Raw genomic sequence first — 27,121 nt, 5'->3', positions numbered from 1 at the left:
CACATGTACTCGCAATCGAGAAATTCTTCACTCATAATCATTGTAAATGTATTCAAATCATAGACATTTATATTGGATCCTCCAAAGTCGTCTTTGCAATGAATCAAAAAACAATTACGATTTTTTGAGATGGCAATCAAATGAGGAGTCCTATTATTATTGAACGTAATAGAATGAAAGAGTTTAAATTTCCACTAAATGGAACTTTCTTTTTGATGTCATCATTGTTTTCAATTTTTTAATCATCATACGATCGGTATTAAGAATTTCATTGTTGTTAAATGATGTTGATACTGGGTTGTTACAAAAATTAATCAACTCCAATCGACAGCAACACCTTTCATTCATCATTATTTCAATCGTTTCCTTCCACACACCACTGCAACAGTTGAATTTTAGCTCGACTGTTTTAAAGCAATATTTTTTGATTCTGGAGTTTATTTTCACCCTTAATGAAAGTATTATTTTAAAAGAAAAAAGGATTCGATTCCAAACCTTCCTCACGAAAATGTCCTTCATCCATCAACCATTCATTTAGAAGGTACCTCAACTCAAACTGGACCGTTTACTGTTCAGCTGTTAGTGAAGTCGTTTTGGAACGTTAGACATCTCTCCCTCACACGTGCAGTACTCACTTTTCTGTAATATCGTTTTCTGTTGATGGCTGAGCACTGTCATCCATCAAAAATCAACAAAAAAAATTGTCACACATTGATAGCAGCTGTTTCCCTCTTTTCTTGGTGTGAACAATCAAACAAGTGGAATACTATCATCTTCCTCAAAACAAAGACCGAATCACCATTATCCATTCATCATCATCACTACCACCTACTTTTCAATAACATCTCTTGTCATTTGTCAAAATGGCATGGCTTCATTACAAACTTTATAGACCCTACGCTTTATGTTTGGTCTTTCTCATTCTCATCAACTTATTTCTTTGGTTCTACCCTGTCGTAGATGCAGGAACGGTGTTCAGATTATGTCCTGGATATTGGGCACTTGTGTTTCTATTGACCATTCCCTTGTTTTTGGCATTCCCAGTCATTGTTTATACAATTTATGCTGTGAAATATTTCAAAATGTATGTTGTTGTTGTTTGTAGTCATTGTTGTTGAGAGAGAATTGTGTTTTTTTGAAATGTATTCTTCGTGTTACTATTGTGTGGACGAATGATGATTCGTGAATGGCGTTTTGGTTTGTCATGATATTCTTCCTCATGCTCTCACATTTTCAATTCTCTTTTTGTCAAATATATGACCACCACCATCGATCTGTTTACTCACTTTGTGATATTTGTTGTTGATATGGTATGGTCGATTCCCAATGACATTATCCATTCTACTTTTTCAAATTTTAAACTAACACACTCATCACGAACAAACGAACGAACGAACGAACGAACGAACGAATACATTGTGCTCTCACAAACAACCACATCATTCGTTTCATGATTATCATCTCCCCGAACACACTAATTTCACAAAAAATCATCACCAACAATCACATGAATACTCAAAATTTCTCATCCTAAATAGACCTGCTGTTGAACAAGCAGCTCTTCCAGGTGAAGTCCAGGCTTCTAAAACAACTTTTGAATATTTGAAAATCACTGGTTTTGTGTTGCTAGCTATTCTCACCGTGTTAGCCACTTGTATGTGTCTCATCATGACAGCAGTAGCAGCATCCTATCACAATTCACACGTGTCATTGGTTCAAGATACAGTCTCTATTGTAGAGGGAGCTGTTGTGAAGGGTGACAAAATTGTGATTGAACGTGACAATGAAGGTTTCACACATATTCAAGGTTCCGATATTGAAGATGTGGCATTTGGTCTCGGATTTACACACGCCAGAGATCGATTATTCCAAATGGATTATTATCGACGAATTGCTAGAGGTCAATTGGCAGAAGTTGCTGGTGTTCGTGCTTTGAATTGTGATAAATATATGAGAACTTTGGGATTGTATCAAAGTGGACAAGCAAATTATGAAACATTGAGCGACGATACGAAAACATTCCTCACTCGTTATACTGCGGGTGTGAATTATTATAAGGGACGTTATGGTCAAAGCAATAAGGCATTTGAGACCACAGTCTTGTCGTATACAATTTCGGATTGGAGTGTGTATGATTCAATGGCTGTTCTCAAATTGTGGCAACTTTTGAATAGTGGTAATGCAAATTTGGAAATGTTACGTTTCTATTTGGCTACTGTGAAAGGTTTGAGTGTGGATCGTGTGATGGATTTGGTTCCAATGACTCCACTCAATTCATCATTTGCTTCCTTCTCTCCACAAGATTTGGATACTCCTACTGAATTGTCGAATGGATATATTCAACAAGAATATGCCAGTTTGCAACAAGATCTCGTCAAGAATGCTGCCCTTCAAAACAGTGTTGGTGTGAAAACTCCAAAATCTACTTCTACTTCATACACTGTTCCATCCTACTCAAACATTGATGAATTATTTGCATATTTCGATCCAGTCACCACTCTCATCAAGCATAACAGCGATTGGTTTGGTGCAGGTGGTTTCATGTTTGGTACTGCCTTGTATCCCGATGCTACCTCTGCCTATGTCTCTTCAAGAGGTGAAGGATTCAGAACTCAACTTCCAAATCCTGCCTATGTCGCTCATTTGAAATTGAAGAGTGCAGCCAAGACACTGAGTACTATGGGTCCAACCATTCCTGGTATTCCAGGTTTGTTGGAAGGAAGATCTGGTTTGGGAGCTTGGACCATTTCTACCATGTATGCTGATTGTATGGATTGGTACATTGTTTATAACGTGACTTCGAATCCACTTTACTACTATGCAAATGGAGGTACTTACAATTACACTTACAGAGAAGAGAAGATTAATGTGAAAGGACAAACAGAACCTGTCACATTCACTGTTCGTAATACTATCTATGGACCAATTATGACTGATTTGCTTCCAGATTCTCTCAAATATGGAAATATTCAAATGGCTTTGCAATGGTCCTCTAATGTTGACACAGATAACACGATGGATTGGTTTACAGGTGCTTGGCAAACTTTGACTTTGGACGATTTCAATGCCCTCACTGCCAACAAATTTAACAATCCACCCATGAATATGTTAACTTATTTCAGAAGTGCCTATGCTGTCTACTTTGGCGTGGGTCGATTACCTCAGAGACGTACTGGTCACTCTGGTCTTTTCCCTGCTCTTGCAGACGGTAGTGCTGCATGGCTTGGATGGAACACTCCCATTGTGAATGCAAGAGCATTCTTTGCAAAGAAGAAATATTTCGTCAGTGCCAATAATAAGCCTGTCTCGATTGGTTATCGTTATAACTTTGGTTATGACTTCCCAACCAGTTATAGAGCTCGTCGATTGAATGATCTCATTTCTGCATTCTATCCAAGTGGTACCATCGTTCCAGTACTTGAAGAAAATATCAAGGCAATGATTCGTGATAGAGTCAGTGTTTACTTCTCTGAAGATTTGAAGCCACTCCTTGCCAAGGCTGCTGATAAACTTTCCGACACGGATATGGCCACCTCTCTCAAGAGTTGGACAGGCAGTTTTGAACCAAACTCTTTCGAACCACTCATTGCCCAAAAATGGTATTATGAATTGAGTAGAGTTGCTGCTGCAGACACAGGAGTCGCTTATTGGGACAATCCAGTTTTCATTCAAAATGTGTTCTTGCCAAACTATGTCTACAACAAGAATGGAACAATTGTCACAGCTGACACTGTATCATCTGCTACTCAACAACGTAACATTCAAGCTTGTGTCCTTGCATTGTCAACCATTTACAAGGTTACGGCAACAGCTAATGACCAAACTGCTTGTGACGACTTTGCTGCTCAAGCACTTGCTAAGGTTGTGAAACAATATGGAAGAACTCGTTTGAACTCTGTTTATCCAAAACAATGGTCTCATTACATGTCTGAAAATACCAATATTAATTGTGTATGTGCTCGTGACAGTTATGCTTTGGGCGGAGGCGAATTTACAGTGTTACAATCAGCTCCAATCCGACCAACCATGCAACTCGATTCTACACAAACCTCTGGCATGAATGAAAACAGTTCTCCACCATTCTACTCCAACCAAGGTTTCTATTTCGAGCAATATGCTTATCTGGGTCCAAACTCTGCTGCTGCAACAAATCAATATATTCCAAAGATGAATGTTGCAGGTGGTATTACCGGTCACCAATGGGACAAGGGTATCTATGATACATTCCAAGGAATGGTCATCGAAAGGGGAGAGTATTTACAAGCTCTACTTTCATCTTATTCTGTAGCTTCTTCTCAAACTCTGCAGCAAGTTCAAGTGTAAAATTAACATCTATAAATTATTAATTCTATTAAGGAAGAGGAATTTACCTAGCAGATCTTAGAGGACAATAGGTACTACCCTAAAAAGGAATCTAAGAGATACGGTGTGAATGATCCTATTCGGTGATTGTCAAGTCGTAGAAGCTACCTCGTCTTTTGGTAATAAGATCAGAGGTTGTTTTGTGAGCTCTTGCAATTAACTCATACATTTTTGATGATTCAAATAGGCACTTGAACCAATGCTTTTTCTTGCTTTGGTACACGCTAGTTAAAAACTTTTGTCGTCTTGTAATGTATTCCTCTGTAATTAGTTTAAGGCGAATATGAGGAGGAATTAAGCTTTCGTTCTTTTTTTCTTCTTTTGGTTGTTGTTGTTCATCTTCCACTCTCAACTTTTGACGAGAGGGTGTACGATACAGCTGAGGTGTTGGGGCCAGAGATGTGGAATCAGTGATTTTAAGAACTTCTTTCTTCATATCTGTTGTCAGTAATATTTTGCTTTGGCTTTTGGTTTTAACAATTCCTCTTGCAATCGTTGACACAGCTTGTGAATTTCTGATCTTTTCATATTTTTCAAATTGCAACATCAATAATTGAATTCTAGCTTTTCTAATTTCAATATAGGATCGAATCATCTCTCTACACGTGTACATGTTGGCCCTCAATTTTTGCATTGCTGTTGCAGCTACTTTAGTAACAATAGTCTTTTCAAAAACCTACCTTTGTAGACGAGCTTTGTGTCCAAAAAGCAAATGAAGGACCTTCTAATGATTTCAGCAGCAATCTTCTTTCGATTGATTCTCCATTTCATCTTGGCAACATAAATGCTGGTCAATCATTTAAGTGAATTGGTTTGTAAATGTTGCAGTTCTAAAACTTACTTTTCAGAAAACCTAGCATCTTTTTTCTTCAGAATAGTGTCATTTCGATAATTTTGCAAAGCGTTGGAAGCAGTTTCTAAAAAGTTAGTGATTTTCACAACTGACAGCCAAAATTTAGGCCTTTGACTGTTCAAAAACTCATTAAACTTCGTTTTGGTGTTAGGGTCAAAAAACTGTAGTGTGTTTTGCTTCTTTAAAAGCTCAGTTAATATAATGGTTAAATTAGGATTTTTCAATCTACCAATAAATGGAACATCCTCTCCCTCTTCTGAACGTTGTGCCAACTTAGGAACTGTCTCAACAGAGGCGACAGCTTCTGCTGATATATCTTTTTTGTTTCTCTTGCGATGGTGAAATTTCTCTCCTTCCATACGCAGAAGAAACCTTGGATTGTTCTTCATTTCATTAATTTTTATACGTAAAGCTTTAGGAAGCTCTCTTTCAAATATATTTACAGCTTCTGAAGAGATCTCTCTTCTCTGGAGCGATCGTTTAGTCTCTTTTGGAAGAGAAATTGGCTCATGAGTTATGGGCTGTTTTTCTTGTTGTAGCCTAGTTTGGATAAAGTCAAAATCAGAAATAAATTTTGAGATGTCGCTTAACGAAGATCCATCGTCAAATGTTGTTAAAATCTTTGCGACAGACGCCTTGTTCAACCCATCCTTGGATTCAAATTTTTCGTATAGAGCTAAAAGAACTCGTTGTCTGTAATTTTCATCTCGAGTATGCTTACTTAAAAATTCAGACCCTTTTCCTCGCTTTCTGCCTGAGGCAGACGATTTTTGATGCTTTTCGCTGTCTTCTCGAACTTTGAATTTACCTGGCGTCATCTCTCTCAACATTTGATCAGCGATTAATGATGAAAAGGATTCATGGCTTACTAGGCGTGCGCTATTTGAGGTATGTGGTGATGGATATTCGGATGATCTGTCTTTTGATTCTTCTGAAACAAATGCTCTATTTAATTTTCCAATGTCTGGGAGCTTCAAATTGCCAACACTTCCACTCCCCTCTATTCTCACCTTTTTTCTTGCTTTGGATCTAACAATTTGCTGCTTGTTTTGATTTTCATTGGATGATAAATCCGATAATGATGACACTTTTGTTACAGTCTCTTTTGAATTTAATTTCATCATATCCAAAAGTACAGGGTTTATAGACTCTGAATGTTTTCTCTTTGACGTTTGTGTTTCATCATTCTTATCGTCCTCCTCTTCTTCTTGTTTGGCTCCACCCGTTAACGAGGTACTAGACGCCTTCATCAGAGAATCGGAATGTTGTGTGGTGTTGGTGGAGGAAGGCGGAGAACGAGCCAGACTCATTTTTCTTTTTTGAACCTTACTCTTTATTCTGACACATCAAGGGAATCGTAAATTTTTAAGGGAGATATGGTTGGACCTTACTTTTTGGAGTATATATTCAACAAGTCGATGGTAGTACGACACGACCAATTATGCAAAATACCAGTAGTAGAATATAGGGGGAAGAGATATTTACTGATAAATGCTTCTCAACAATCCCTTAAATCTTCGTACATGTTGTTGAGTTGTCGTTCAAGATGAGCTTTAATGTTTGTCACAGGAAATTTACGGAAAAGTATCAAACGAACACGTAGAATTGAAATGGTTTTTGTTTCAAAACTGTAATATGAAAAACTTACTTTTCAGAGTATCAGGCAAACGATCTAGAATTTGTGACAGGAAGAGTTGTAATCGTACTACAATAACATCGTCGTCATAGGTTTTGATTTCTTCTGCAAGATCTTGTTTGATTTGAAGAAAGAGATCAATAAGATCAATATCTGAGAATTTCTCATTCTTCAAAAATTCGTTGATATCTGTATGTTGAACATCGTTCACATATGCTTCCCTTAATCGATGTTCCAAAAAGGTCTTGAAATTGGATGAATAAATAAATTTTCTATAATATATTATTGGAGCGGCATTGACACGAGCTAAATTCCATGTTGAATACTTACTTGTAGAATTCAAGCATGGCAGATTTGTTTGCTTTGAAAACCTTCTCGTTATATCCATTTTTCTTCACGTAATTGATAAACTTTTCAGTCTTGAATACTTTAGCATGTTCAGACCGTACAATGAAGGTCTTCATTGAACACACCAATGTATCAAAACACTGATGAATTGGATGAAGGAATACTTCTGTTAATTCTTCAAAAAATTTTCTGATTTGGTCATTGTTGATGGTGTCTATAAGTTGGAATGTTATAAAAGCTCTAGTAAAAGAAATTACGAATTGAAACACACCTGCTGAATTTCTGTCACTTTCATGAATATTATCTGTAAGTAATTTTATGCTACTCAAATCAATATCAGTGACAATGAACGACTTCTTTTTAGAAATAAATGTCTCCTTGTAGTCCCACATGAGCTGTTTTCTTCTTTCATTAGATTCATTATCAATATTAGTGAAAAATGATACAATCTTGTTGGTGGTGAGCGTGTTTGATGTATTGTTGGTAGAAGCTGATTTCTTCATTGTGCTGGTGTTGTACTGTTTACCAACTGTTATAATATGTGGCCACTGTTGTAATTAAGAAAAAGATTTCATGAATTGATACCAAAATACAACTTTGTGACTTACATTTTCATAAGCCTTAATAAAGAAGGGGTTAGTTACACCCACTATGGCTGATGTAAACCCTTGATGGCCTCCCATTTGCGAAAAATACTTAAAGTCTTGGTTATGTACAGTAAAATATGGCCTAATATCACCGCCTAGTAATTCGTTAGTTAGAGGACATGAACATCTCCTCATAAATAATATTACGTACCATATGGAACGGGGGCAATCATGGATACTAGCGAAAACACTGAAACACAGCACTGGGTTGGTGTCGGAGAAAGAACCAGAATAGGCTCTCCAATTAGAACGAGTTCCCAAAATTTGGCTAAATTTTCCAAATCATGATTGATGAAATTTCTGTAAATGTTGACCTCTTGTTGATAAGGATACTTTCTTCCAAGCAATCGTTCTTTGAGTGGTGTCACTGAGGAAACTCCACCACCATCTCGAGGCCTTAACTGATTAAGCCTGTTTTGTATGGACTATAATGTAAGTGGTTTTGTTAACACCAATGAAAATTAACGATAATGAAAGTTAATGATATTATGACTTACTTGAGACGAAGGAATAAATAATGGCGATCGGTATTTGATTTTTTGCTCGAAAAATGGTAACTCAAAATGTGCATCTACTTTGGGCAGAATCCAGTTATTGATCTGCCTAAATGCGCTTTCAAAAATAAATGTACCATTCATGGTTGTGTCAGAAACCGACTCTGCTGCATTTTGTTGCTGTAAAGTTTTTTGCTTTTCCATCTCTGCAAAATATAGAGTTGCAATTTTTTGCACTAAATATCTGTACAGTTTGATAAAAGGATATTTGGTTAGAATAATGATAGAGGTCATTGAGCATCCTCGTTTGATTGTTGAATCCTGTTGCTGTAAAAAGTGTACATATCCAAAAATGTCCTCACTCGTGCGAAATGCCCAAGTGCAGGTGACTGGCTTTTCCGAGCTTCCTCCAGATGTAGAGGTTTGGTTATTGCCATCAGGAAATGATAAATAAGCTATTACATTAAATGTGTATGTAAAATTACATGCACGACGAGTTGACGTCAACAAAATTAAAGTAATATGATATTAATATGTCATTATCATCATGAAATACATTACCAATATCTGAAAGTTGTTGCTGAGAAAGTGGATAATCTCGCGGATATACTTGTTGAATTTTTTGACCCAATTCAATATCAAAAGTTGCAACCAGAATGCATTCAATCCATCGGGTTGTGCATTTCAAATCACCTGATGTTGATAAACTATTATTGCTGTCGCTATTGCTTAACGTAGATTTGTTACTTTTGCTTGGTGACCGAGCCATGCTCACATCGGGAGAGGTTGAAAGCATCGGAGGTGTAAATCCTGCTTCTTCATCATAGTTGGTAATAGATGCGTTCATTAATTTGTTATTCTTTTGTGGTATTGCATAACTTGATGAAACCGAACTAGAAGACTTCGATAACGAAGGAGTTGATGATGATTTTGATACCGAAACGTTCTCGCCATCACGACCACTCATTTCCGATATTATGCTCATTCAAAATAAATAATAATACAATTTCAATTCTTAGGCTCAAATATAATCGAAGAGACTTTTCAATAATAGCAGCAAAAGGTGGTATGATATTTTTCGGCACCTGATGGATCCTTTCCCGAACTCCGAACAATTTTTTTATGAAATCTCGAAAACACCTTTTAGGTGTTTGGATGTTGTTGAAAGCATGCCTCAGGACTCTTTCCGTTAACATCAGAATGTTCACGATCTTAAATAATAAATATAAACATCTCACAAGTTTTATTGTATTGAACACAGTAAGGTGTTTTTTATCAAGTGCTCAACACTCAAAACCATGATTTGACAGTGATGCTGTTACATGTCATTGATTAAGGCACAACCATTAGCCATATATAAACCTCCTGTCAAGATTAAAATCCAATCTACCAAAGCCCAAATTCCACATGTTGGAACAAGCAATTTGGCCACTCCTTTGTGATTATGATTGAGCATGAAAAGATAGTTCAATAAATTTGCATTTTCCATTGAAAGACCTGCTACTTACCAATACAAGTGTATCCCATAATCTGTTTCCAATAGCCATTCATGAATATGACATGAAATGATTCTCAAAAAACAAATTGTACTACATACAAATCGATCCACAGCAAGAGTTCCTACAAAGAAGGAAATTAAAAACATGGCCAACTTGCTTTGTGTTTGTGAACGATCACAAATGTAGGGCCTAAAGCGTTCATGAATGCACAAGTTCGTGTGAGAGATGTTCAAACGACAATTTTCAAATGAATATCATCAACCAATTCAATAATTACTTACGGAGTGCTGTTCGTATTGTTATTTGCTTGATTCAAAGCCATTGGCATGACTCCCTCGGTTTCGGACTTGGTGGTTTCAATTTTATAGAGTTTGTTGTTTGGTTCCTCTGCAGCCATCAACGGAGAATCAAAGAAAATTGCAACAGTTCCAAAACAAATTAAAAAAGTGAATAAAGTGGCCATCATGAACTTGGTAGGAGTGAGTTGTTCAACCATTTTGTTATTCTTCTCTCAATAATTATTTTCAATGATGACGGTGCTATCAACGCTAGATGAGCTTTTTTTTAATGTTGTCTTTTCGTCAAGTTGGGACCATGTGATATTTGAGCACAGCCACAAGTTCATACATGGAGTACTTGGTTATTCAGAGGGCGACCACATAGATCTTGACAAAGGAAGCAAGTTCTGGATCGTTCCAAAAAACACGTAGCTTCCACCATTTTGTCCACAACATTTAAAAGGATTCAACTGAACTACAGTGTTCTGAACAACTAGGTGAAAATCTTTGTTTGGAATTTGTGAGATGTCTTACATTGTTCCATTAATACAATCAAAAACAGATATTATTCTAAACAAGTTGGATAATATTCACATTCCAAAAAGCAATTCGAAGAAATAATGAAGGATGAAATTCCTCAAAAGTCATTAAAATCTTTCATTGTTTTTTAATGTTAATTTTAAAAAATACAAATTCTTCAACACTGACAACATGAACTGGTCAAGACACCTCTTGTTGCTTTGTGTCATGTTGGTTTTTGCCATCCATGTCAATGGCCGATTCCCTTCTCTACTGACTGACACATTGACTCTGAATCCTTTCGCACAACATGCTCGTCATTGGTTCCATTCAATCACAAATCCGACAAAGGCCAAATCCTCTTTAACAACAAACGCGTCCTCTCCATCCTGTTGTTTACCCTCTACTTTTTACTACAAAGGATCGACCATGCAACAATCTCAAGAAGGAGGAAAATCAGTGTCCTTTTTTTCTGCCGATCTTGTCATTCATTCCGATTTAGATAAGAAATTATTTCGTATCGATACCATTTCACCTGACATGAAAACATTTCCTCCAAGTGTCACTCAAATGTTACTGACACACAATGAAACAACTTATAATTATGTCAATACTAGTGCTGGATGTTGGTGTTTCAAAGTGAATATGAATCCGTGGGCTCCTTACTGTGTCCAACAACCTTATCAACGATCTGTCCAATTGTTGGATAATATTCCAATGGATATTTACGGTCAAGAAATTGTTCAACGTGATATGGGAAATTATGAAAAGATTGAAATTTGGACCATTCCAATTGCAAAACAACATTCTTCAGAGCCATTTGGTATGAAATCCAATCAAGAGAATGGACCCTTATGCTGGGTTATTAGTCAACAATTGTTGGCGCATTCAGACAGTCAGAATATCACAGAAACCTATAGCAACAATAATTATGGATTTTCTACACGAGTGAATTATAATGTTTTTAAACCAGCTCCAAATTGTCCTGCTTTTCAAGATTGTGGTCATTAATAGTGGGATGAAATTAAAGTTCATTCACAGAAAAGCATCTCTTGATGTTTTGACACTCTTCATCGTTCATGAACGCTGCAAATTCAAAATTTCAAAATCATCATAAAAAAATGCTCGACAATGAATTGGAAATTACAGTCGGAGAGTCTTCATCGGGACTTGTATCCACACTCCCAACAACAAGAAAAGAGAATCCATTTGATTCATTACCACCAGTTTCAAAGGAAGTGTTATTGAAAGATGTTGATCCCGAACGATTGCAAAGTATCATGGAAAAAACAAGAGGTCTTTTCCCATTGCTTGATGACATCAAAGATATGAGAACGGCTCTTAAAATTGTCAAAAATGACTTGGAAGCTCTTCGTCAACCATTTCCTTATGTTGAAAAACATGAAATGAATATGGCCTTCTTTAACTATAATTTCATGACATGGTTTACGTTTGGAGATTTATCGAAGAGAAAACAAGAGGATGAAGTGAGCGAAATTAGAAGAGCTGCCTATTTATTCGCAAGAGAGTGCAGAGGAATTTGTTATGATTTGAAAACTGGGAAAATTGCATCTCGAGGTCTTCAAAAGTTCTTCAACGTTGGTGAAAAACCAGAGACTGAAATTGAAAATATTGATTTTTCAAAAGATCACATTATTGTAGACAAGATGGTATGTTGGATGGTAGTGAAATTGTTTATTTTCTGATATAAAAACGGCAGGATGGAACTATGGTTTGTTCAATTTTGGCCAGCAATGACAAACTGAATGATGACAATAAGAAGGTTGTCAGATTTAGAACCAAGATGGGATGGATCACAGATCCAAGCAAATATACCGAAGAGTTTGTGTACGGTACAAATGATGAATCTGTTTTTCCAATTTTTGACATTACCAATGACGAATATCGACTGACTGAAAGCCAAGCACAAGCAATGGAAAAAGGACATAAGGGATATGTTGAATTCTCAGCGTATTGGATTAAGAAGGGATACAGCCCAATATTTGAGTTTGTCTCACCAAAAAATCAAATTGTGTTGCTGTATGAAAAGCCATCTCTGGTGTTGTTGGCCTTGAGACATAACTATGATGGACACTATTTAAGTTATGAAGAAACAAAAAAATCATGTGACGAATTTGGTGTTAGTTTTACTGAACCATTGTTGCAAATGACCAATGAAACAAGCCTAGAAAAAGTTCAAAACTTTATTAAGGAACAAATTGGTGTAGAGGGATACGTGGTTCGATTTGTTGACGGAACCATGTACAAAATTAAGAGCATGTGGTATTTGGAGCTTCATTCATGCAAAACCTCAAACAAGAAAATTACTGATACTGACATTTGGAATGCAGTTTTGGACAATACCATTGACGATATTCAAAGCAATCTTCAAGCAAAAGAGACCAAGCAAGAATTGGAAGAGTTTGTTAGCAACTTTTGGAATGCCATCACAATTTTGACGCAAAAGGTGAAGGAAGTAGGTTCAGAACTCAAGCAAAAGTATCCAGTGAGAAAGGAATATTTCTCTGAGGGATGTGTGCCTTTACAAGCAACAAACAAAATGTTTTCTGAGCGTAAGTTGACTATTACAAATGTGTATTTCAAAGCTCAATTTGAAAATCTCACTATACTCATCAGTCGTTTCCATGTATTATAATGTCAAGGAAGAAAAACTTCAAGATGAAATTATTGCAAGTATTACTAAACGTCTTAAACCAACAGTGGGTAATAAGAAGAAAATGAAGAATGATGTGTTGGTAGCAATCAAAGAGTCCATTGAGCAAGTTACAAATATTGACCTTACTATTTTCCGCTCGAAATATTTGGAGGAAAAGAAGAGATATGATGAGAACCTGCGGTTGAGAAGAGAGCAAAAGCAGGCCTCACAACCTCAAATCTATGATGATAATGAATAAAATCATTCACATGCCTGATTGTTTTTCGAATCATTTTTGATATCGAATGTTGCAACTAATCATCAAATCCCAGATATCTATCTGAATAGTCATCATTCATCTTAAATATGGGGCCTCTTCCATAAAGCAAAAGAATTTCTTGTTGATCATCCTCATCCTCAAATAATTGATTAATTGATTGATCCAAACTTGCACGGTTTTGATTTAAATTTCGACGTTTCATCCTCTTTTCCGAATTTTCCTTATCGTTTGTGATTTGTTTCCTCTGAACAATGTAGTATCCGTCCGACTTGTCATCACGTTTCATTTCTTGAAACTTTCGGTAAGCCACCATGAGAGGACTCTCATAGACTGTGAGTGGCATCTCAGCTTCACCCATCACAAAAGCAACATCCCGATCTAATGGAGGTCTTCCATTGGAAATCAATTTTGTTTGTGCTTGTTTCATTTGCTCAACGACACGAGTAGAGGTTGGAGGAGGTTCAGCCATTAACGAAATAAATAGTTGTTGCTCTTCCTCTTTCATGACCTCTTGTTCGTCTTCTGGAGTAGTTGCCTTCAATTGTCGGAGTGCTCTGAATTTTCATAAGTTAGCCATTCCACATTAATAATCAACAATGATGATGATCACACGTCCACACCTACACATTGAAAAAAGCAATCGCTGCACTCACGACCAGTGACGGAGCAACGACCAGCGATATTAAATTTCCAGACATTTTTTCATAGCAAATAACAAGAATAACAAAATGAAATTGAACTAAAATACAAATAATTAATAATAATTGTATTACGTTGAACTAGAGAATCCCTCGTTCAAGTCAAAGATCCTCACTCTCAAGGTAACTTAAATCATGGTCGTTCCAAGTCCACTCGATGGCCAACTCCGGAATCTGCACTCAAGCTCAAAGAGCCACCTCAAGCGTTTTGCAACCCTTAAGGCCTTCCGAAGTGGTGAGCCAGAGAAAAACTCTCTGACTCATGGAATGAACGAGTGATGTTGTTAAGCGAGGAAACGTTCTTTGATGTTGGAGCTCTTGAGATCCAAAAACATTGTGGTTTATGGTAAAATATTTAAAAAAATTAATCAAGTGTATTGAGGAATGATGAAACAACAAATAAACTTTCCTTCAGATGACGATGTATATTGAGCAGAATCATTTCAGAATTGATCCAAGAATATTCATACATGATGAAACTACCATTTTCTTCAATAAACTTGATGATATTCTCTGTTCAAAAAAAAGATGAGTAGCAATTCTGCATGGGGCAAGCCTCTTCAAATCAATGAAACGTTGAGTAAGAAACCGGTGAACTCGGAATCAAAACATGTCGTGAAACCACCTGTAGAGATGAGTTTGAGTGATTTAATTTCTGTAAATTCATCATCATCAACAACAGGTAACTCTTCGGAAAACCAATCTACTACGACTGGATTTTTAAATTATTCCAAATATGAGGAAGGAGATGAATCAACAACCTTGTCCTTCAGTAACGAAAGAATTCTAGTACTGGATGCAGGTGCTTTTATTAATTACATGAAGATTGAAAAACACGGAAGTAAATTCTTTACAACACCTCAAGTATTGAATGAAATCAAAGATTCCCGATCCAGACATATTCTGTACACACTTCCTTTTGATATTCATGTTCGGGAACCAACCGAAGATGATATCAAGACTGTTTCAACATATGCCAAAAAGACTGGTGATTACGCTAATTTATCAGCTACCGATATCGGAGTGATTGCATTGACGTTAATGATAGAAAAGGAAATGAATGGAACAAAGAATTTGAAGCCAGAACCCCCAACATTGAGTATTGCGAGTGGAATTAAATGCTCCACTCCTTTACCATATTCTGAATTGAGAAACAAGATGGAAGGAAAGGAACGCTCATTATCCACTCCACAAGAACCTGCGAGTGAAGGAGAAGCCCAAGCAGCAACCAAAGAAGAGTTCAATGAAGAAGAAGTTGATTCTGAAGAAAGCCAAGATGATGATGACAATGAGGGAGAATGGATCACCCCAGAAAATATCAAGGAATACAGGGAAAGAACAAATAATTTGAATAAGGATACCTCATGGTCGAGTAATTCTGTCAATCATGACAATCATGACGATACCTCCAATGAACAAGACACAACCACAAATCATCACCAAGAAGAAACAGTGTCAGAATCTCAACCATCTTCTGACAGTGCCAGTACTTTTGAGGAAACATCAACAAACCCATCTGAAAAGTTTGGTGGTATCAAATACGTTGGAAAACTCTTCTCCACCGAGAAGGGAGTTGAACACAAAGTGGGTTGCATGACATCTGACTTTTCTGTACAACATGTTTTGGCTCACATGGGCCTTAATTTAGTCTCTGTGGATGGATTTAAAATCAAGTATCTTTCACAATGGGTCAAACGTTGTACATGTTGCTTCACTATTGTTCCAGATGTTGAACGCAAATATTGTCCAAATTGTGGACATGACACATTGAGAAGAATTACATGTGTTATGGATGAAGATGGTACACTCAACTTTTACTACAATCCAAAAGCTAAAATCTCATTAAGAGGAACAATTTACACCAATCCTATCCCAAAAGGAGGCAAATTTAACAATGACCCTGTTTATCGAGAGGATCAACTTTATGGCTACAACAAGAACAACAATTCGAACAAAAAGTCCAACAAGATTTTAAATGCAAAACCAACAGACGATTTTGATCTATACTCAAAATCAGGTTTTAGCAAGCGAAGAAATCCAAAACAAAACGTGAGACGAAGAAAATAAAGATTGTCTTGACATCTTTTGAAAACCTGCAACACTAGCTTGATTTGTTTTCCACGTTGTCAAGCAACACTGTCAACAGCAATTTCATTTTACAACACAATGCATAAGATTTGACAATTTAATGATGAAATGTTTACTTGTTCTCTTGTTGTTGTTCTGGATTCATACGATTGAAATACTTGTCTTTTATCTTCTCAGGAACACGGGTCAGCAGTTCTTTAGGGAAAATTCTTGCAAGTTCCCATGCCTTGTCCAATGAATCGAAAATGGTTCTTGATTCATAGAAACCTTGAGACAAAAATTGTTTTTCATACTTCTCCAAAAATTCGAGGTACAAGTGATCTTCAGCAGAAAGGGCTTCCTCACCGACGACTGCCTTCATGGACAACACGTCCTTACCAATGGCATATGCAGCATACAATTGGTTGCTGATACTGCCATGGTCATCTCTAGTGAAACCTTCACCAATAGCATTCTTCATCAAACGACTCAAACTTGGCAAAACGTTAATTGGTGGATAAATTTGTCTGTTGTGTAATTGACGATCTACGTAAATTTGACCTTCTGTAATATAACCAGTCAAATCAGGAATAGGGTGAGTAATATCGTCATTAGGCATTGTCAAAATTGGAATTTGTGTGATGGAACCAGGCTTTCCGACGACACGTCCAGCTCTTTCGTAAATTGTACTCAAGTCAGTATACATATAACCAGGATAACCTCTTCTACCTGGCACTTCTTCTCTGGCAGCAGACACTTCTCTGAGAGCATCAGCATACGAACTCATATCTGTTAAAATAACAAGAACGTGATATCCGCATTCATAAGCCAAGTACTCGGCTGTTGTGAGGGCCAAACGTGGTGTAATAATTCTTTCAATGGTTGGGTCATTGGCCAAGTTCAAGAACAAGGTAACATTCTCCATAGAACCGTTCTCCTCAAAGTCTCTCTTGAAGAAACGAGCAGTTTCTTGGTTAACACCCATAGCAGCAAAGACGATGGCAAAGTTTTCCTTCTTACCAACAAGACCGGCTTGTCTACAAATTTGAGCAGCAATTTCGTTGTGTGGAAGACCGGAACCACTGAAAATTGGAATCTTTTGACCACGAGCAATACTACACATGGTATCAATAGCGGAGATACCTGTTTGAATCATTTCTTGTGGATAGAGACGTGCGAAAGGGTTGATAGGTTGACCTTGGATATCCAAAAAGTCTTCGGCCAATACAGCTGGACCATCATCAATAGGTTTACCTGATCCGTTGAAGATTCTTCCCAACATGTCCTCTGAAACTGGCATCTTCAAAACATCACCAGTGAATTCAACTCGAGTGTTCTTTGCATCAACGCTGGATGTTCCTTCAAAGACTTGTACGACTGCTTTATTACCAACAATTTCCAAAACTTGTCCTCTACGCTTTTCACCGTTTCCCAGAGTCAAGTTCACGATTTCGGCAAACTTTGGGAACTTTACATTGTCCAGAATCACGAGCGGTCCATTCACACCAATCACCGTCTTGTAATCAAAGCGAGGCTTTACAGAAGCGTTTGTCTTGTCTTGTGCGCTCATTTTTTTTGATAATAAAAATTAAATTTTAAAATTTTTCATTTTATGATTTTTTTGTAATCCAAAATATCCATCGGCGACTTTTAGGGAATAAATAATTTAAATATTTTATAACGAAGATGATTCATGCTGTAATTAATAATAGCAACGACATGTGGACAAAGGTAGATGAATAGAAATGTTTCTGTGTTTAGAAAGACGTTTCATTATTGTTATCGTCGTTCCATCAACAGAAGAATTTCGATAAACGGGATTTGAAAATGTTGAAATTTACACAAAGGTCAGTAACGACTTGACATTATTCTACAATGCTCACCGTATCATTGCTATTGGTAAGCACAACGGAGGGATACACTGGCAACAGAATATTGTCAAATGTAAATGTTTCCTTCGATCCAACTTTTCGAATGATGAGTTGTTTGGTCTTGCAATTCATTTCTAAGGCAAGTTCATGTCCAGTTGAGAAACTGAGTCCAATCGTTCGGTAATTCTCACTCAATTCCATACTCCAACTGTGACCAGAAGCACTCACAAAATACGACTTGTGTGAATTCCATGGTTTCGCATAGGCACCAAAATTTTTGTGTGACACAACCTCCTGTGTGGACACTCCAATGCCAATCCATCCAAATTGGAATTGTCAATTTTAACTTCCATCGAAATACTCCACGTTCCATCTTGGTGTTGTTAAAAACAAAACGATAATCTTTTCCATCTTTTTTGATCAACTTGACACGGTTACGATCAGTAGAGATTTCGAATTTGTTGGGTTCATAGAGCCATTCATTGGATAATTCAAGCAATGATGATGATTCTATTTTTCCAAATTGTTCAATATCTTTTTTCAGTGAGTCCAATTGTTTCTTGTAATCCATCCATTTCATTTCATGTAGTTGTTTAACAGAGTCGAATTTAAATTCTTGAACGAAATTGTTGAACTCTTTCGAAGCATGATCAAAAGAAGTAATTTTTCTGTTTACCAATTCGAATGTTGTCATTGCATTTAAATCTTCAAATTCTGTTATTGAGCTCTCTGTTTGGAGTTTCAAATCTTGAAGCTTGGAAATGACATTACATCTTTCCAAAGAGAGCTTGTCAATCTCTTCATGTAAATCTTCTTGCCTCTTTTTCAAACATTGTTGCAATTCTTCGAATATGACGTCCATCTCTTTTTTCAATTGTTGGCTTTGGTTTTCAATTTCTTTCGTTTCTTTTTGCAAACTCAAGTGATCAGCGTGACATTCTAATTCCCATTTCATTTTCATTTGTAGCAATTTATCGAGCTGTTCCTTCAGTTCTTTTCTCATTTGTTGATCAATGTCACTCAACAAGAAACACTTGTGAGACTTGTGCTGACCCATGAGAGAACAAGATGAACAAATTATTTGTTGACAAGTGTTACAAAAAGTGTTATTCGGAAGTTGATGTAACGGACAGCTTGTCATTCGTTGTTGGTGATGATTATTTGAAGTTAATTTTTTCACGACATGTTGTGGATTTTGCTTTGCGTGACGGAGACCATCCACAAAGCAGAAATATTTGCTACAACTGACGCAATGAAACTCAACGACCAAGTCTCGATGATAAATGCCATCGTCAGAACAAGCGGAACAAACTTTCATTTTTTATTTAAAAAGTTGTAACGTGATGGTTGAATTTGGTTGGTTTCTTTCTTATTGATAATATTATGCAATACACGGTTGCCATTCAGCAAGTGAACACTCAAAATTTTGTGTTTTCTTGGATAAAGTCAAATGCCAGTTTCAGAGTAACGCTTAAATCATTGTTAAAAAATTATCAGAAACGAATGCATGGGCCAGATCGGTTGATATCATTTTTGATTTTGGTCATGAATGATCATTTCGTGTTTCACTCCAACAAATACGAATCACTGATCGATTCACCCTTTTAACGATCTCTTTACAAATTGTGAACAGAAATACTGATTCGAACATGGATAAAATAATTGCAAATCCAGTAAAACCCAAAACAAACGGTGAAGACACTCCAGCTTGTATCCAAACAGTGTTTGGTGTGGATAATTTCTTGTTACAGATATAACTTGCCAACTCAGTGGCCAAATCGTACAATACGGCTGAATAACCAGAAATACTGGCACCTTCCACACAATTCGTGTACGAATAGGAATTAAGAAATTCGTAGAACAGTGTCTTTTCTCTCAAATCATTCTTGTCACTCACGGTGCTTGTAGCTTCTCTATTGCCCAATGTGGACGACGGTATTGGAGGTTGTTGCTGCGTTTCCTTAATCTTAACTAAATATTCCAATTGATTAGTGAAAAAAATCACAATTGAAAAGACTGCTCGATCCATGGAAAAGACAAATAACAGTCTCAATAGGAACACGATAGAGTCATTCACAATGACTTTTTGAAAATATTTGATGGCAGCTCGATCGACAAAATCGAACGTGATACCTGATGCAATACATCCCAACATTCCTTTGTAAATTCCAATCAAGTATTCATCTTGTTCTTTCTTTGTGAATTTCCAAAACTTTAATTCGAGTTGTAATAAAATTCTTCCAAACAGTTGTGAGCATAATATTTCATTGCATGAGATGGAAAACATGACCAGAACATCCCTCCATTCCACAAGTTGAAGCATGGAGGTAACTTGTTCCGAGATGGTCACTGCCCAAAGCCAACCCGTCCATTGCAAAGCGTTGAACAACATTTTAACAGAGAGTACTATGGAATATTTGGCAATGTGTTTCACACGATGATTGGTTTGCTCCGAGCAATGCCAACTCTTCAACAATGGTATGGAACAGCAAGCTGTTATGGCCATTTTTTTTAACAATTCATTGTGAGTGAAGTCATTCAAGATTGACCTTAATCCCCTCTCTATTTGGGACCTGTTGCACAGTAGGTAGGATATAGGATTTGAAAACACTCAAAGAATGACCTTCTTTGTGACGTGTTTTCTTGTAAAAAGATAAAACAATCTATTCAGCTTTTCCAAAAGCAGATTTTTAGAGTTCGAGTTCAATTCTTTAAAAAGGAATGAAAAGTTCAATACAACAGCAAAAGTGACATAGTTCTATTTGAACAAAGATGATTAACAGAGTATTTATCCATTCAGAAATATTAAACGAACTTCTCAAAGAATCCAATATTTTTAAATATAGTATTTTCAAACAAAGAGTGATTTATGGCATGAAGAAAGAGACAGGTGTATAAAAATCAAGACCTATTTAACTTGTTAGTAAATTGACCATATGGATCCCCATCCAGATTTATTCTTGTCTTCAATTTAATGCATTTACGCAAAATGCAACTATTGTCAAACGTCAGGATTATCTGACTCTTGGAAAAGGTTTTGTTAAAAAAAATACTTCAATTAATTGAAGCTGGTCCAACACTTCCGTTGCAACCAACTAAATCTTACAAACAGATTTTTCCCAACACCATTCTCGTTAACATCTTTCACTTGCTTTCACTTGTCAATAGGAACAATATTATAATATAATAATTTAATCCGCAACAAACACAATTTAATTTTCCAATCCCTCTTCACACGACACGTTGAATCTTTCTCCAAGACAGCCATTGGCATAAACCCCAACGATGGATGGAGAGCCTCCACCCAATCTCATGATTTCTCAACAACAACAACAACAACAACAACAAGATTACTCTCGTTCATCCTCTAACGAAATGCAACAAGTCCTGACAGAAGGGATTTCTCCTCCGTTGGTGCAAGTATTAGCATCCACAGTTAACCAAAAGGATTTTGATGCTCCTCAAAATGGAAATGAACAAGGTGATTCTGACAAGAGACACTCCAGTGACAATAGTGAAGACAAAGAAGATCCTTCAACACACACTCTTCAAAAACCACTTGGATCAAAAGAAACCATACTCCTCGATGAAGGAGTAGGCGTTGCAGAAGAAAAACCAACCAAAGCTCACTCATCTCCCATCCCATCATCCGCCACCACAAATTTGGAAGAACTCGATCACACAAGAGGGATTTGCAATGACTCGAGTTATCTCAAAGATAACGATACATTCACTAAACTTGGAATACCCATGATGGGTGAATCTGTTGTTGATGCTTGTGCACAGGTTCAGCAGCCTACAAACTTTGCGTCCCAATCACAACGACACGAACGACGTTTACAAAATAATAGAACCATCATGGTGGCTACAACGACTGTAATCAACACTCGACCACAACATGCAATGACGAGTCATCCGGTCATGATGACCTCTTCTTCCAAGACTGCAGGTTCTCCGCCCTATGTGGCGATGAATAGCAGTGATACCCTTAATCATCATTCGAATGATGAGGACTCTGAAGACTCGGACTCTTCCTTCCGAATGGTTATTGATGAAGAGAATGCAGAGGAGGAGGAAGAATTGGATGAGGAGCTTCATCATGTACCCAATACTACTACTACTACCGGAATTTCGACCACAACATCCAGCAGCACGAGTAGTGTTTCCGAGAGTGGTCGTTCTGCTGGTGCTGGTGCTGCTACAATGCTTTCGACCCATCCCATGTCCTATCCAGCCTTGGCAACAAGTAATTTACAAATTCTCAACAAGGCTTCTGTCCCGCAAAGATATTCGAATAATGCTACAATTATTGAGGAACAGCAACCTCAAAGGTATGGATCAACGGGAATGACAACCATGAGCAAAAACAACCATGTACCATTGCCATCCAATTCCAATATCATGTCCTCTCTCGCTAGTTCATACCCTCAAAAACTTAACCTTCCCTCGACCAACTCCAGTACTAGTTTTATCTTGGACACTCTAATTGAGTCTTCCTCTCATAGTAATACCCTACTCTCCATGAGTAACAACAATACTGCTACCAATCAATGGTTTCATCCTCAGAGACCTCGAACTTCCTCTCAGTCAGCCATTGAGAATGATTTAACCATGCCTGGACAATTATCCTATTCGATCATGAGTACCCCAACAGGAGGATGCAGTCAAAGTAACGCTTCATGCCCACCATACTTGTTGAATCATGCGTCCTCCTCCTTGCATTCTCAACCCTCTCAGAATATTATGTGGAATTCTCCAAGTTACAAATTCAGTGGTTTCTTAGATGAGAATGTTCTCTCCACGACACGTTTGATTCAACAACAACAGCAGCAACAACTTCAACAGCAACAACACGCCACTCATGAAGCCCTAACCCATCTTCACCATGATTCTCAACAAACCAATTCACTCGATTCAACCACTGCTAAAGATCAACCTCCAACGACCTCACTCACAGCTGCAACGACCACTACTGAATCCTCCACTACAAGTAATAGCAGCAATAGTGGTGGTCATAGCTGCTCACAAGGAGGGAGTATTGTAACATCCACGAATAACAATAATCACTCCAATCAGATCATTACTGATTCATATTCTCTCGATGGAGCTTCCTCAAACTTCCAAATTGGGAATATCACGAACCAAGAGCCTCAGAAACCTTCCTTACTTCCTCAAGTAGGAGCCAATCCACAAGCAGTACAACCACTCATTTCTCACATCTCAATCAATACCAATGCTGTGTATCAACAAGCTATGCATTATAATAGCTTGTTAGCGAGTGGAAATACCACAAATCAACTCCAACAACAACAACAACAACAAATGGTTCCATCTACTCAGCAACCTTATTATTCCTCCATTGTAAATACATCCATTCCAAATGGTGTTCCTTCGACTCAGATAGGTTTCATCAATTGTTTCACACCTACCTCGTCATGTCCCAGTGCTGGAACACCTGCCGTATGGCCTCAACCACTGCAGCAACTACCGATCACTCCCCAGCAGCAGCAGCAAGTATTTAACTCTGTACAGAATGTAAAGAACTCTACTACCACTAATATAACTAATGTGTATCCTCCAATGACGTCGAATACTAACACCACTTCGAGTGCCTATTCAACCACATCATCGACAGCATCTTCTTCCTCTTCTTCTGTTTCCTCCATGAATATTGATGAGGTAGTGAAGGGAAAACGAAAGACTCGACGAATCACGAAACAACAACATTCCTCACCCATGGGTCCTGTTGGAATCAAAAAGAATCAAGTAATGACCTTTCAGCAACGAGAGTTGAAACAAGAACGAGACAACAGGACTCGAGAGCATATTCTCACGACTCATTACATGAAAGAGAATAACGCTCAACCCTTTTCATCAAGCTATAAATTTGTCCACCAATATGAAGAGATGAATAATCAACAACAGCCAATGAAAGCTTTGCGTGGAACCAAGAATTCAAATCGTCCCAATCCTGATTTTCAAGCCTCTTCTCAACAGACCCCCATGCCTAACTGGATTCAAAAGACTTCTTCTCTTCGAGGAAAAAGCAAGAAAGCTTTAAAAGAACAACAAGATCTTGTTGGGTCAAGCAGCTCATTGACCACCACCCAACGATCACCTCCAACAGTCAATTCTGAAACACCTGCTGTGGATACGTCGTCTTCTCTCAAGACTCAACCCTTGAAGGATGATACAGAAACTCACTCTATTCCACCCATTCGAAGTGATGTGGAAAAAAGCAAAACCTTAGCAGAATCGTTGAGCCCTTCTTCATCACCACAACCAATCAAACAAAAGTTGAAAATGAAATATAAAACTCTTCAATAAATATTCGATATTGGAAGCTTTTCACTGGAATGTACGAACAAGATGGAAATTGAGTTGAACAAGTTTTTTGAGTTGCACTTTTCTCAAAGAGTTGAGTAAGATCAAAAAATGCTTAAAGATGCCCCGCTGTCTGCTGTGGTGAATTGCATCGATGAAGCTTGCACTTCGTCATTACCCACGACATCATCAGCATCGGATGGATCCCATCCAGTGATGAACGAGGATGTATTGGATCTACACGATGATGAACGATTGAATCCAAAGAACCAACCATCGTTTGTTTCTCTGGAACGATTCTTCCGAGAGCAATTACGGATTGACCAATTACAAACTAAATTCATGAAAGAATATTATTTATCTTGTTACAAGCTCCACTTGGAGAAAAAGACGGAGAGGAAACGACGAACAAATCAAGTTGTGGACTTTGATGGACTACAGGAAGATTTCCAAACGTTTTTAGAAATTGTGAATGAATGTGCTGAAAAACAAGCAGAATTGCCAAAAAGAGAGGATGACAGATCATATCTTGAAATAGGAGAACGTGGATGGTATATCATACACCACTGGATATGCCCTATTTTCAAGATGAAAAAAAAAGATCGAATTCCCGAGCTAGAATGTGATACATGCAAAAAGCATTTTGCAACCTTAACAGAAAATAATGTTTGGGAAGAGTTTTTGCGAGAACGTAATAATTTCAAACCTTCTCTACACATGGAACCATTGAGTTTATTTGAAAAATTTATCGACATTTTTACACAACGACCAACGAGTAACTATACTCACTACGATCTAGGAGGACATGCATCTACGGAAATTTTTGCACGAGGAATCGCTAAATCAACAGCCATGACACACGTAGTTTTGACCCCAAGCTTGCAAGGAGGTGACGCAAAAAACAATCCCCATTCGTTCAATGCTCTTCTTCGTGGTATTGAGGAAAATACAAGTATTTTCTCAATTGATTTAGCTGGAATTACAATCGAAAATGACTCAACTGCCAAGGGTATGTTTTTGATTTGAAATTCATTGTTTGCTCATGATGTAACAAGCTATCTGCAAAATGATTGCCAATAAGAAAAATCTGCAAAGAGTTGCTGTTTCTGGAGTAGATGTGCGAAAAGAAGAATATACAACACGCCTACTTAATGCCATTTACTCTTCTTCAGCTATACAAATTGAGATTTATTTATATTCTGAATTAGATAGTAATTTCAGATTTTTAGAAAACGCATCTAACGAAACACGGAAAGCGTTAACACGATTATTGACCTCGCCAACTCTACGTAGAATTTCGATTCTTTCAACAGACCACACTTTAAATGTTGACTTTATTGGAATATTATCAGATATATTGGACAACAAATTTTTATATTATTTTCAATTTTCGATTGAGGAACCTGAGGAAAAGAGCGAATCATATTCAACACTTACGAACTCCATCCAAGACACTTTCTTGAATAGAGACGTATTTTATTTCAGAGATTTTCATACAAACCCGCTTGAGCCACATGTTGTGTACCACGTATTCAAACATTGTAGAAAACAGTTACAACAGTGCTCTCTCACTTCGAAAATGGTGAGATTTTTTGCTCAACAGCAATATTTTGAATTTCCAAAGAAGTGTTACTTGAAGGCAAAGTGCTTTCAATTCATTGAAAGTAGTTTTAACACCTCAGTCTATTCTAAAATCAAAAAGCTTACCTTACAATTACCGACAATTGACGACTCTAATGTTGTTACAACAGCAAGCATGATCATGGAGGCCACTTGTCTTGAAAAAGTGATACTTCATGGATTAGAAGAAGTCAACGAGACTCAAGCTCGATTATTTGCTCAAACATGTGAAAGTAAGAAGCGAGAGGATTCTAGAATTAGAAAAGTCATTCTTTACGACATTCCAGGAGAAAAATTACAACTATTTATTCCGACCTTGTTAAACTTGGAAGTCTTTCCCAAATTGACAGCGTTATATTTTACCAACTCTATTACAGATCAACAATATAATTTAGATCTAATCCAAACATTGACCAATTCCATTGCCTTACAAGAAAAGTATTATCCAAAGGGATTGAAAAAGCTTGCACTTCCTTCAGAGTCAATCACCAAATCAGAACATACTGATTATTTACTGCAGTCATTGATGAAAAATAAGGTTTTAGAGTCATTATCCATATTTAATGCTCCACTGACTTCGCTTGATACATTTGTCGATTTCTTTATTACCAACAAGACTGTCTCTGAAATCAAGTTAAACTATTCGTCTTGCAAAGAAATACCCAAAGAATTACTTTGCACAGAAGATTTCACTCCTGAATTTTGCAGAGTGTTTGGCGCAATGCAATTGAATTGGGCCTTAGTGGCGATTGATTGGTATGTCGAATATTATTGGTACGACTTTATTTTGGGTTCCAGGAATTACGTAGGGGAAAGATTTTTGGTCGAACGAATCATGGCACGAAACAAACAACAGGTAATTATTAACAAGTACATGACCAAAGTACTTGGTTCCATTTTTTCTGATTCGAGCACCAAGTACCTCTTCGATATTGTAATTGTGACTCATGGGCATCAATAAACTTTGCA

General features: G+C 37.2%; 13 protein-coding genes across 13 annotated transcripts; 6 read left to right on the top strand and 7 right to left on the bottom strand.

Moving 5' to 3' along the window:
• Positions 1-863: 863 nt before the first annotated feature.
• On the top strand, positions 864-4,323 carry C9374_004874 (uncharacterized protein; the record flags this gene model as incomplete). The annotated part of the gene is made up of 2 exons (XM_044694561.1): positions 864-1,084; positions 1,539-4,323. 2 exons carry the CDS (start codon positions 864-866, stop codon positions 4,321-4,323), a joined length of 3,006 nt encoding a protein of 1,001 aa, XP_044548586.1.
• Positions 4,324-4,438: 115 nt separating this feature from the next.
• On the bottom strand, positions 4,439-6,525 carry C9374_004873 (uncharacterized protein; the record flags this gene model as incomplete). The annotated part of the gene is made up of 3 exons (XM_044694560.1): positions 4,439-4,959; positions 5,043-5,149; positions 5,204-6,525. 3 exons carry the CDS (start codon positions 6,523-6,525, stop codon positions 4,439-4,441), a joined length of 1,950 nt encoding a protein of 649 aa, XP_044548585.1.
• A 188-nt stretch (positions 6,526-6,713) lies between these two features.
• Positions 6,714-9,307, bottom strand: C9374_004872 (uncharacterized protein; the record flags this gene model as incomplete). Its single annotated transcript, XM_044694559.1, has 8 exons — positions 6,714-6,766; positions 6,864-7,123; positions 7,182-7,413; positions 7,471-7,747; positions 7,808-7,941; positions 7,998-8,271; positions 8,344-8,795; positions 8,902-9,307. 8 exons carry the CDS (start codon positions 9,305-9,307, stop codon positions 6,714-6,716), a joined length of 2,088 nt encoding a protein of 695 aa, XP_044548584.1.
• Positions 9,308-9,658: 351 nt separating this feature from the next.
• C9374_004871 (uncharacterized protein) lies at positions 9,659-10,335 on the bottom strand (the record flags this gene model as incomplete). Its single annotated transcript, XM_044694558.1, has 4 exons — positions 9,659-9,774; positions 9,849-9,870; positions 9,938-10,028; positions 10,121-10,335. 4 exons carry the CDS (start codon positions 10,333-10,335, stop codon positions 9,659-9,661), a joined length of 444 nt encoding a protein of 147 aa, XP_044548583.1.
• Positions 10,336-10,828: 493 nt separating this feature from the next.
• Positions 10,829-11,647, top strand: C9374_004870 (uncharacterized protein; the record flags this gene model as incomplete). Its single annotated transcript, XM_044694557.1, has 1 exon — positions 10,829-11,647. The coding sequence occupies one exon, from the start codon at positions 10,829-10,831 to the stop codon at positions 11,645-11,647; it is 819 nt and encodes a 272-aa protein (XP_044548582.1).
• A 110-nt stretch (positions 11,648-11,757) lies between these two features.
• On the top strand, positions 11,758-13,551 carry C9374_004869 (uncharacterized protein; the record flags this gene model as incomplete). Its single annotated transcript, XM_044694555.1, has 3 exons — positions 11,758-12,306; positions 12,357-13,209; positions 13,274-13,551. The coding sequence occupies 3 exons, from the start codon at positions 11,758-11,760 to the stop codon at positions 13,549-13,551; spliced, it is 1,680 nt and encodes a 559-aa protein (XP_044548581.1).
• A 55-nt stretch (positions 13,552-13,606) lies between these two features.
• Positions 13,607-14,270, bottom strand: C9374_004868 (uncharacterized protein; the record flags this gene model as incomplete). The annotated part of the gene is made up of 2 exons (XM_044694554.1): positions 13,607-14,126; positions 14,197-14,270. 2 exons carry the CDS (start codon positions 14,268-14,270, stop codon positions 13,607-13,609), a joined length of 594 nt encoding a protein of 197 aa, XP_044548580.1.
• A 528-nt stretch (positions 14,271-14,798) lies between these two features.
• C9374_004867 (uncharacterized protein) lies at positions 14,799-16,337 on the top strand (the record flags this gene model as incomplete). The annotated part of the gene is made up of 1 exon (XM_044694553.1): positions 14,799-16,337. The coding sequence occupies one exon, from the start codon at positions 14,799-14,801 to the stop codon at positions 16,335-16,337; it is 1,539 nt and encodes a 512-aa protein (XP_044548579.1).
• A 133-nt stretch (positions 16,338-16,470) lies between these two features.
• C9374_004866 (uncharacterized protein) lies at positions 16,471-17,907 on the bottom strand (the record flags this gene model as incomplete). The annotated part of the gene is made up of 1 exon (XM_044694552.1): positions 16,471-17,907. The coding sequence occupies one exon, from the start codon at positions 17,905-17,907 to the stop codon at positions 16,471-16,473; it is 1,437 nt and encodes a 478-aa protein (XP_044548578.1).
• Positions 17,908-18,202: 295 nt separating this feature from the next.
• Positions 18,203-19,265, bottom strand: C9374_004865 (uncharacterized protein; the record flags this gene model as incomplete). Its single annotated transcript, XM_044694551.1, has 2 exons — positions 18,203-18,502; positions 18,570-19,265. The coding sequence occupies 2 exons, from the start codon at positions 19,263-19,265 to the stop codon at positions 18,203-18,205; spliced, it is 996 nt and encodes a 331-aa protein (XP_044548577.1).
• A 486-nt stretch (positions 19,266-19,751) lies between these two features.
• C9374_004864 (uncharacterized protein) lies at positions 19,752-20,714 on the bottom strand (the record flags this gene model as incomplete). The annotated part of the gene is made up of 1 exon (XM_044694550.1): positions 19,752-20,714. The coding sequence occupies one exon, from the start codon at positions 20,712-20,714 to the stop codon at positions 19,752-19,754; it is 963 nt and encodes a 320-aa protein (XP_044548576.1).
• Positions 20,715-21,493: 779 nt separating this feature from the next.
• C9374_004863 (uncharacterized protein) lies at positions 21,494-24,535 on the top strand (the record flags this gene model as incomplete). The annotated part of the gene is made up of 1 exon (XM_044694549.1): positions 21,494-24,535. One exon carries the CDS (start codon positions 21,494-21,496, stop codon positions 24,533-24,535), a length of 3,042 nt encoding a protein of 1,013 aa, XP_044548575.1.
• Positions 24,536-24,643: 108 nt separating this feature from the next.
• C9374_004862 (uncharacterized protein) lies at positions 24,644-27,113 on the top strand (the record flags this gene model as incomplete). Its single annotated transcript, XM_044694548.1, has 2 exons — positions 24,644-25,541; positions 25,588-27,113. The coding sequence occupies 2 exons, from the start codon at positions 24,644-24,646 to the stop codon at positions 27,111-27,113; spliced, it is 2,424 nt and encodes an 807-aa protein (XP_044548574.1).
• Between the last annotated feature and the right edge of the window lie 8 nt (positions 27,114-27,121).

The sequence above is a fragment of the Naegleria lovaniensis genome, assembly GCF_003324165.1.
Source record: "Naegleria lovaniensis strain ATCC 30569 chromosome Unknown tig022, whole genome shotgun sequence".
In the NCBI taxonomy this organism is placed as follows: Eukaryota; Heterolobosea; class Eutetramitea; order Acrasida; family Naegleriidae; genus Naegleria; species Naegleria lovaniensis.
This window is presented reverse-complemented; position numbering and strand designations above follow the sequence as displayed.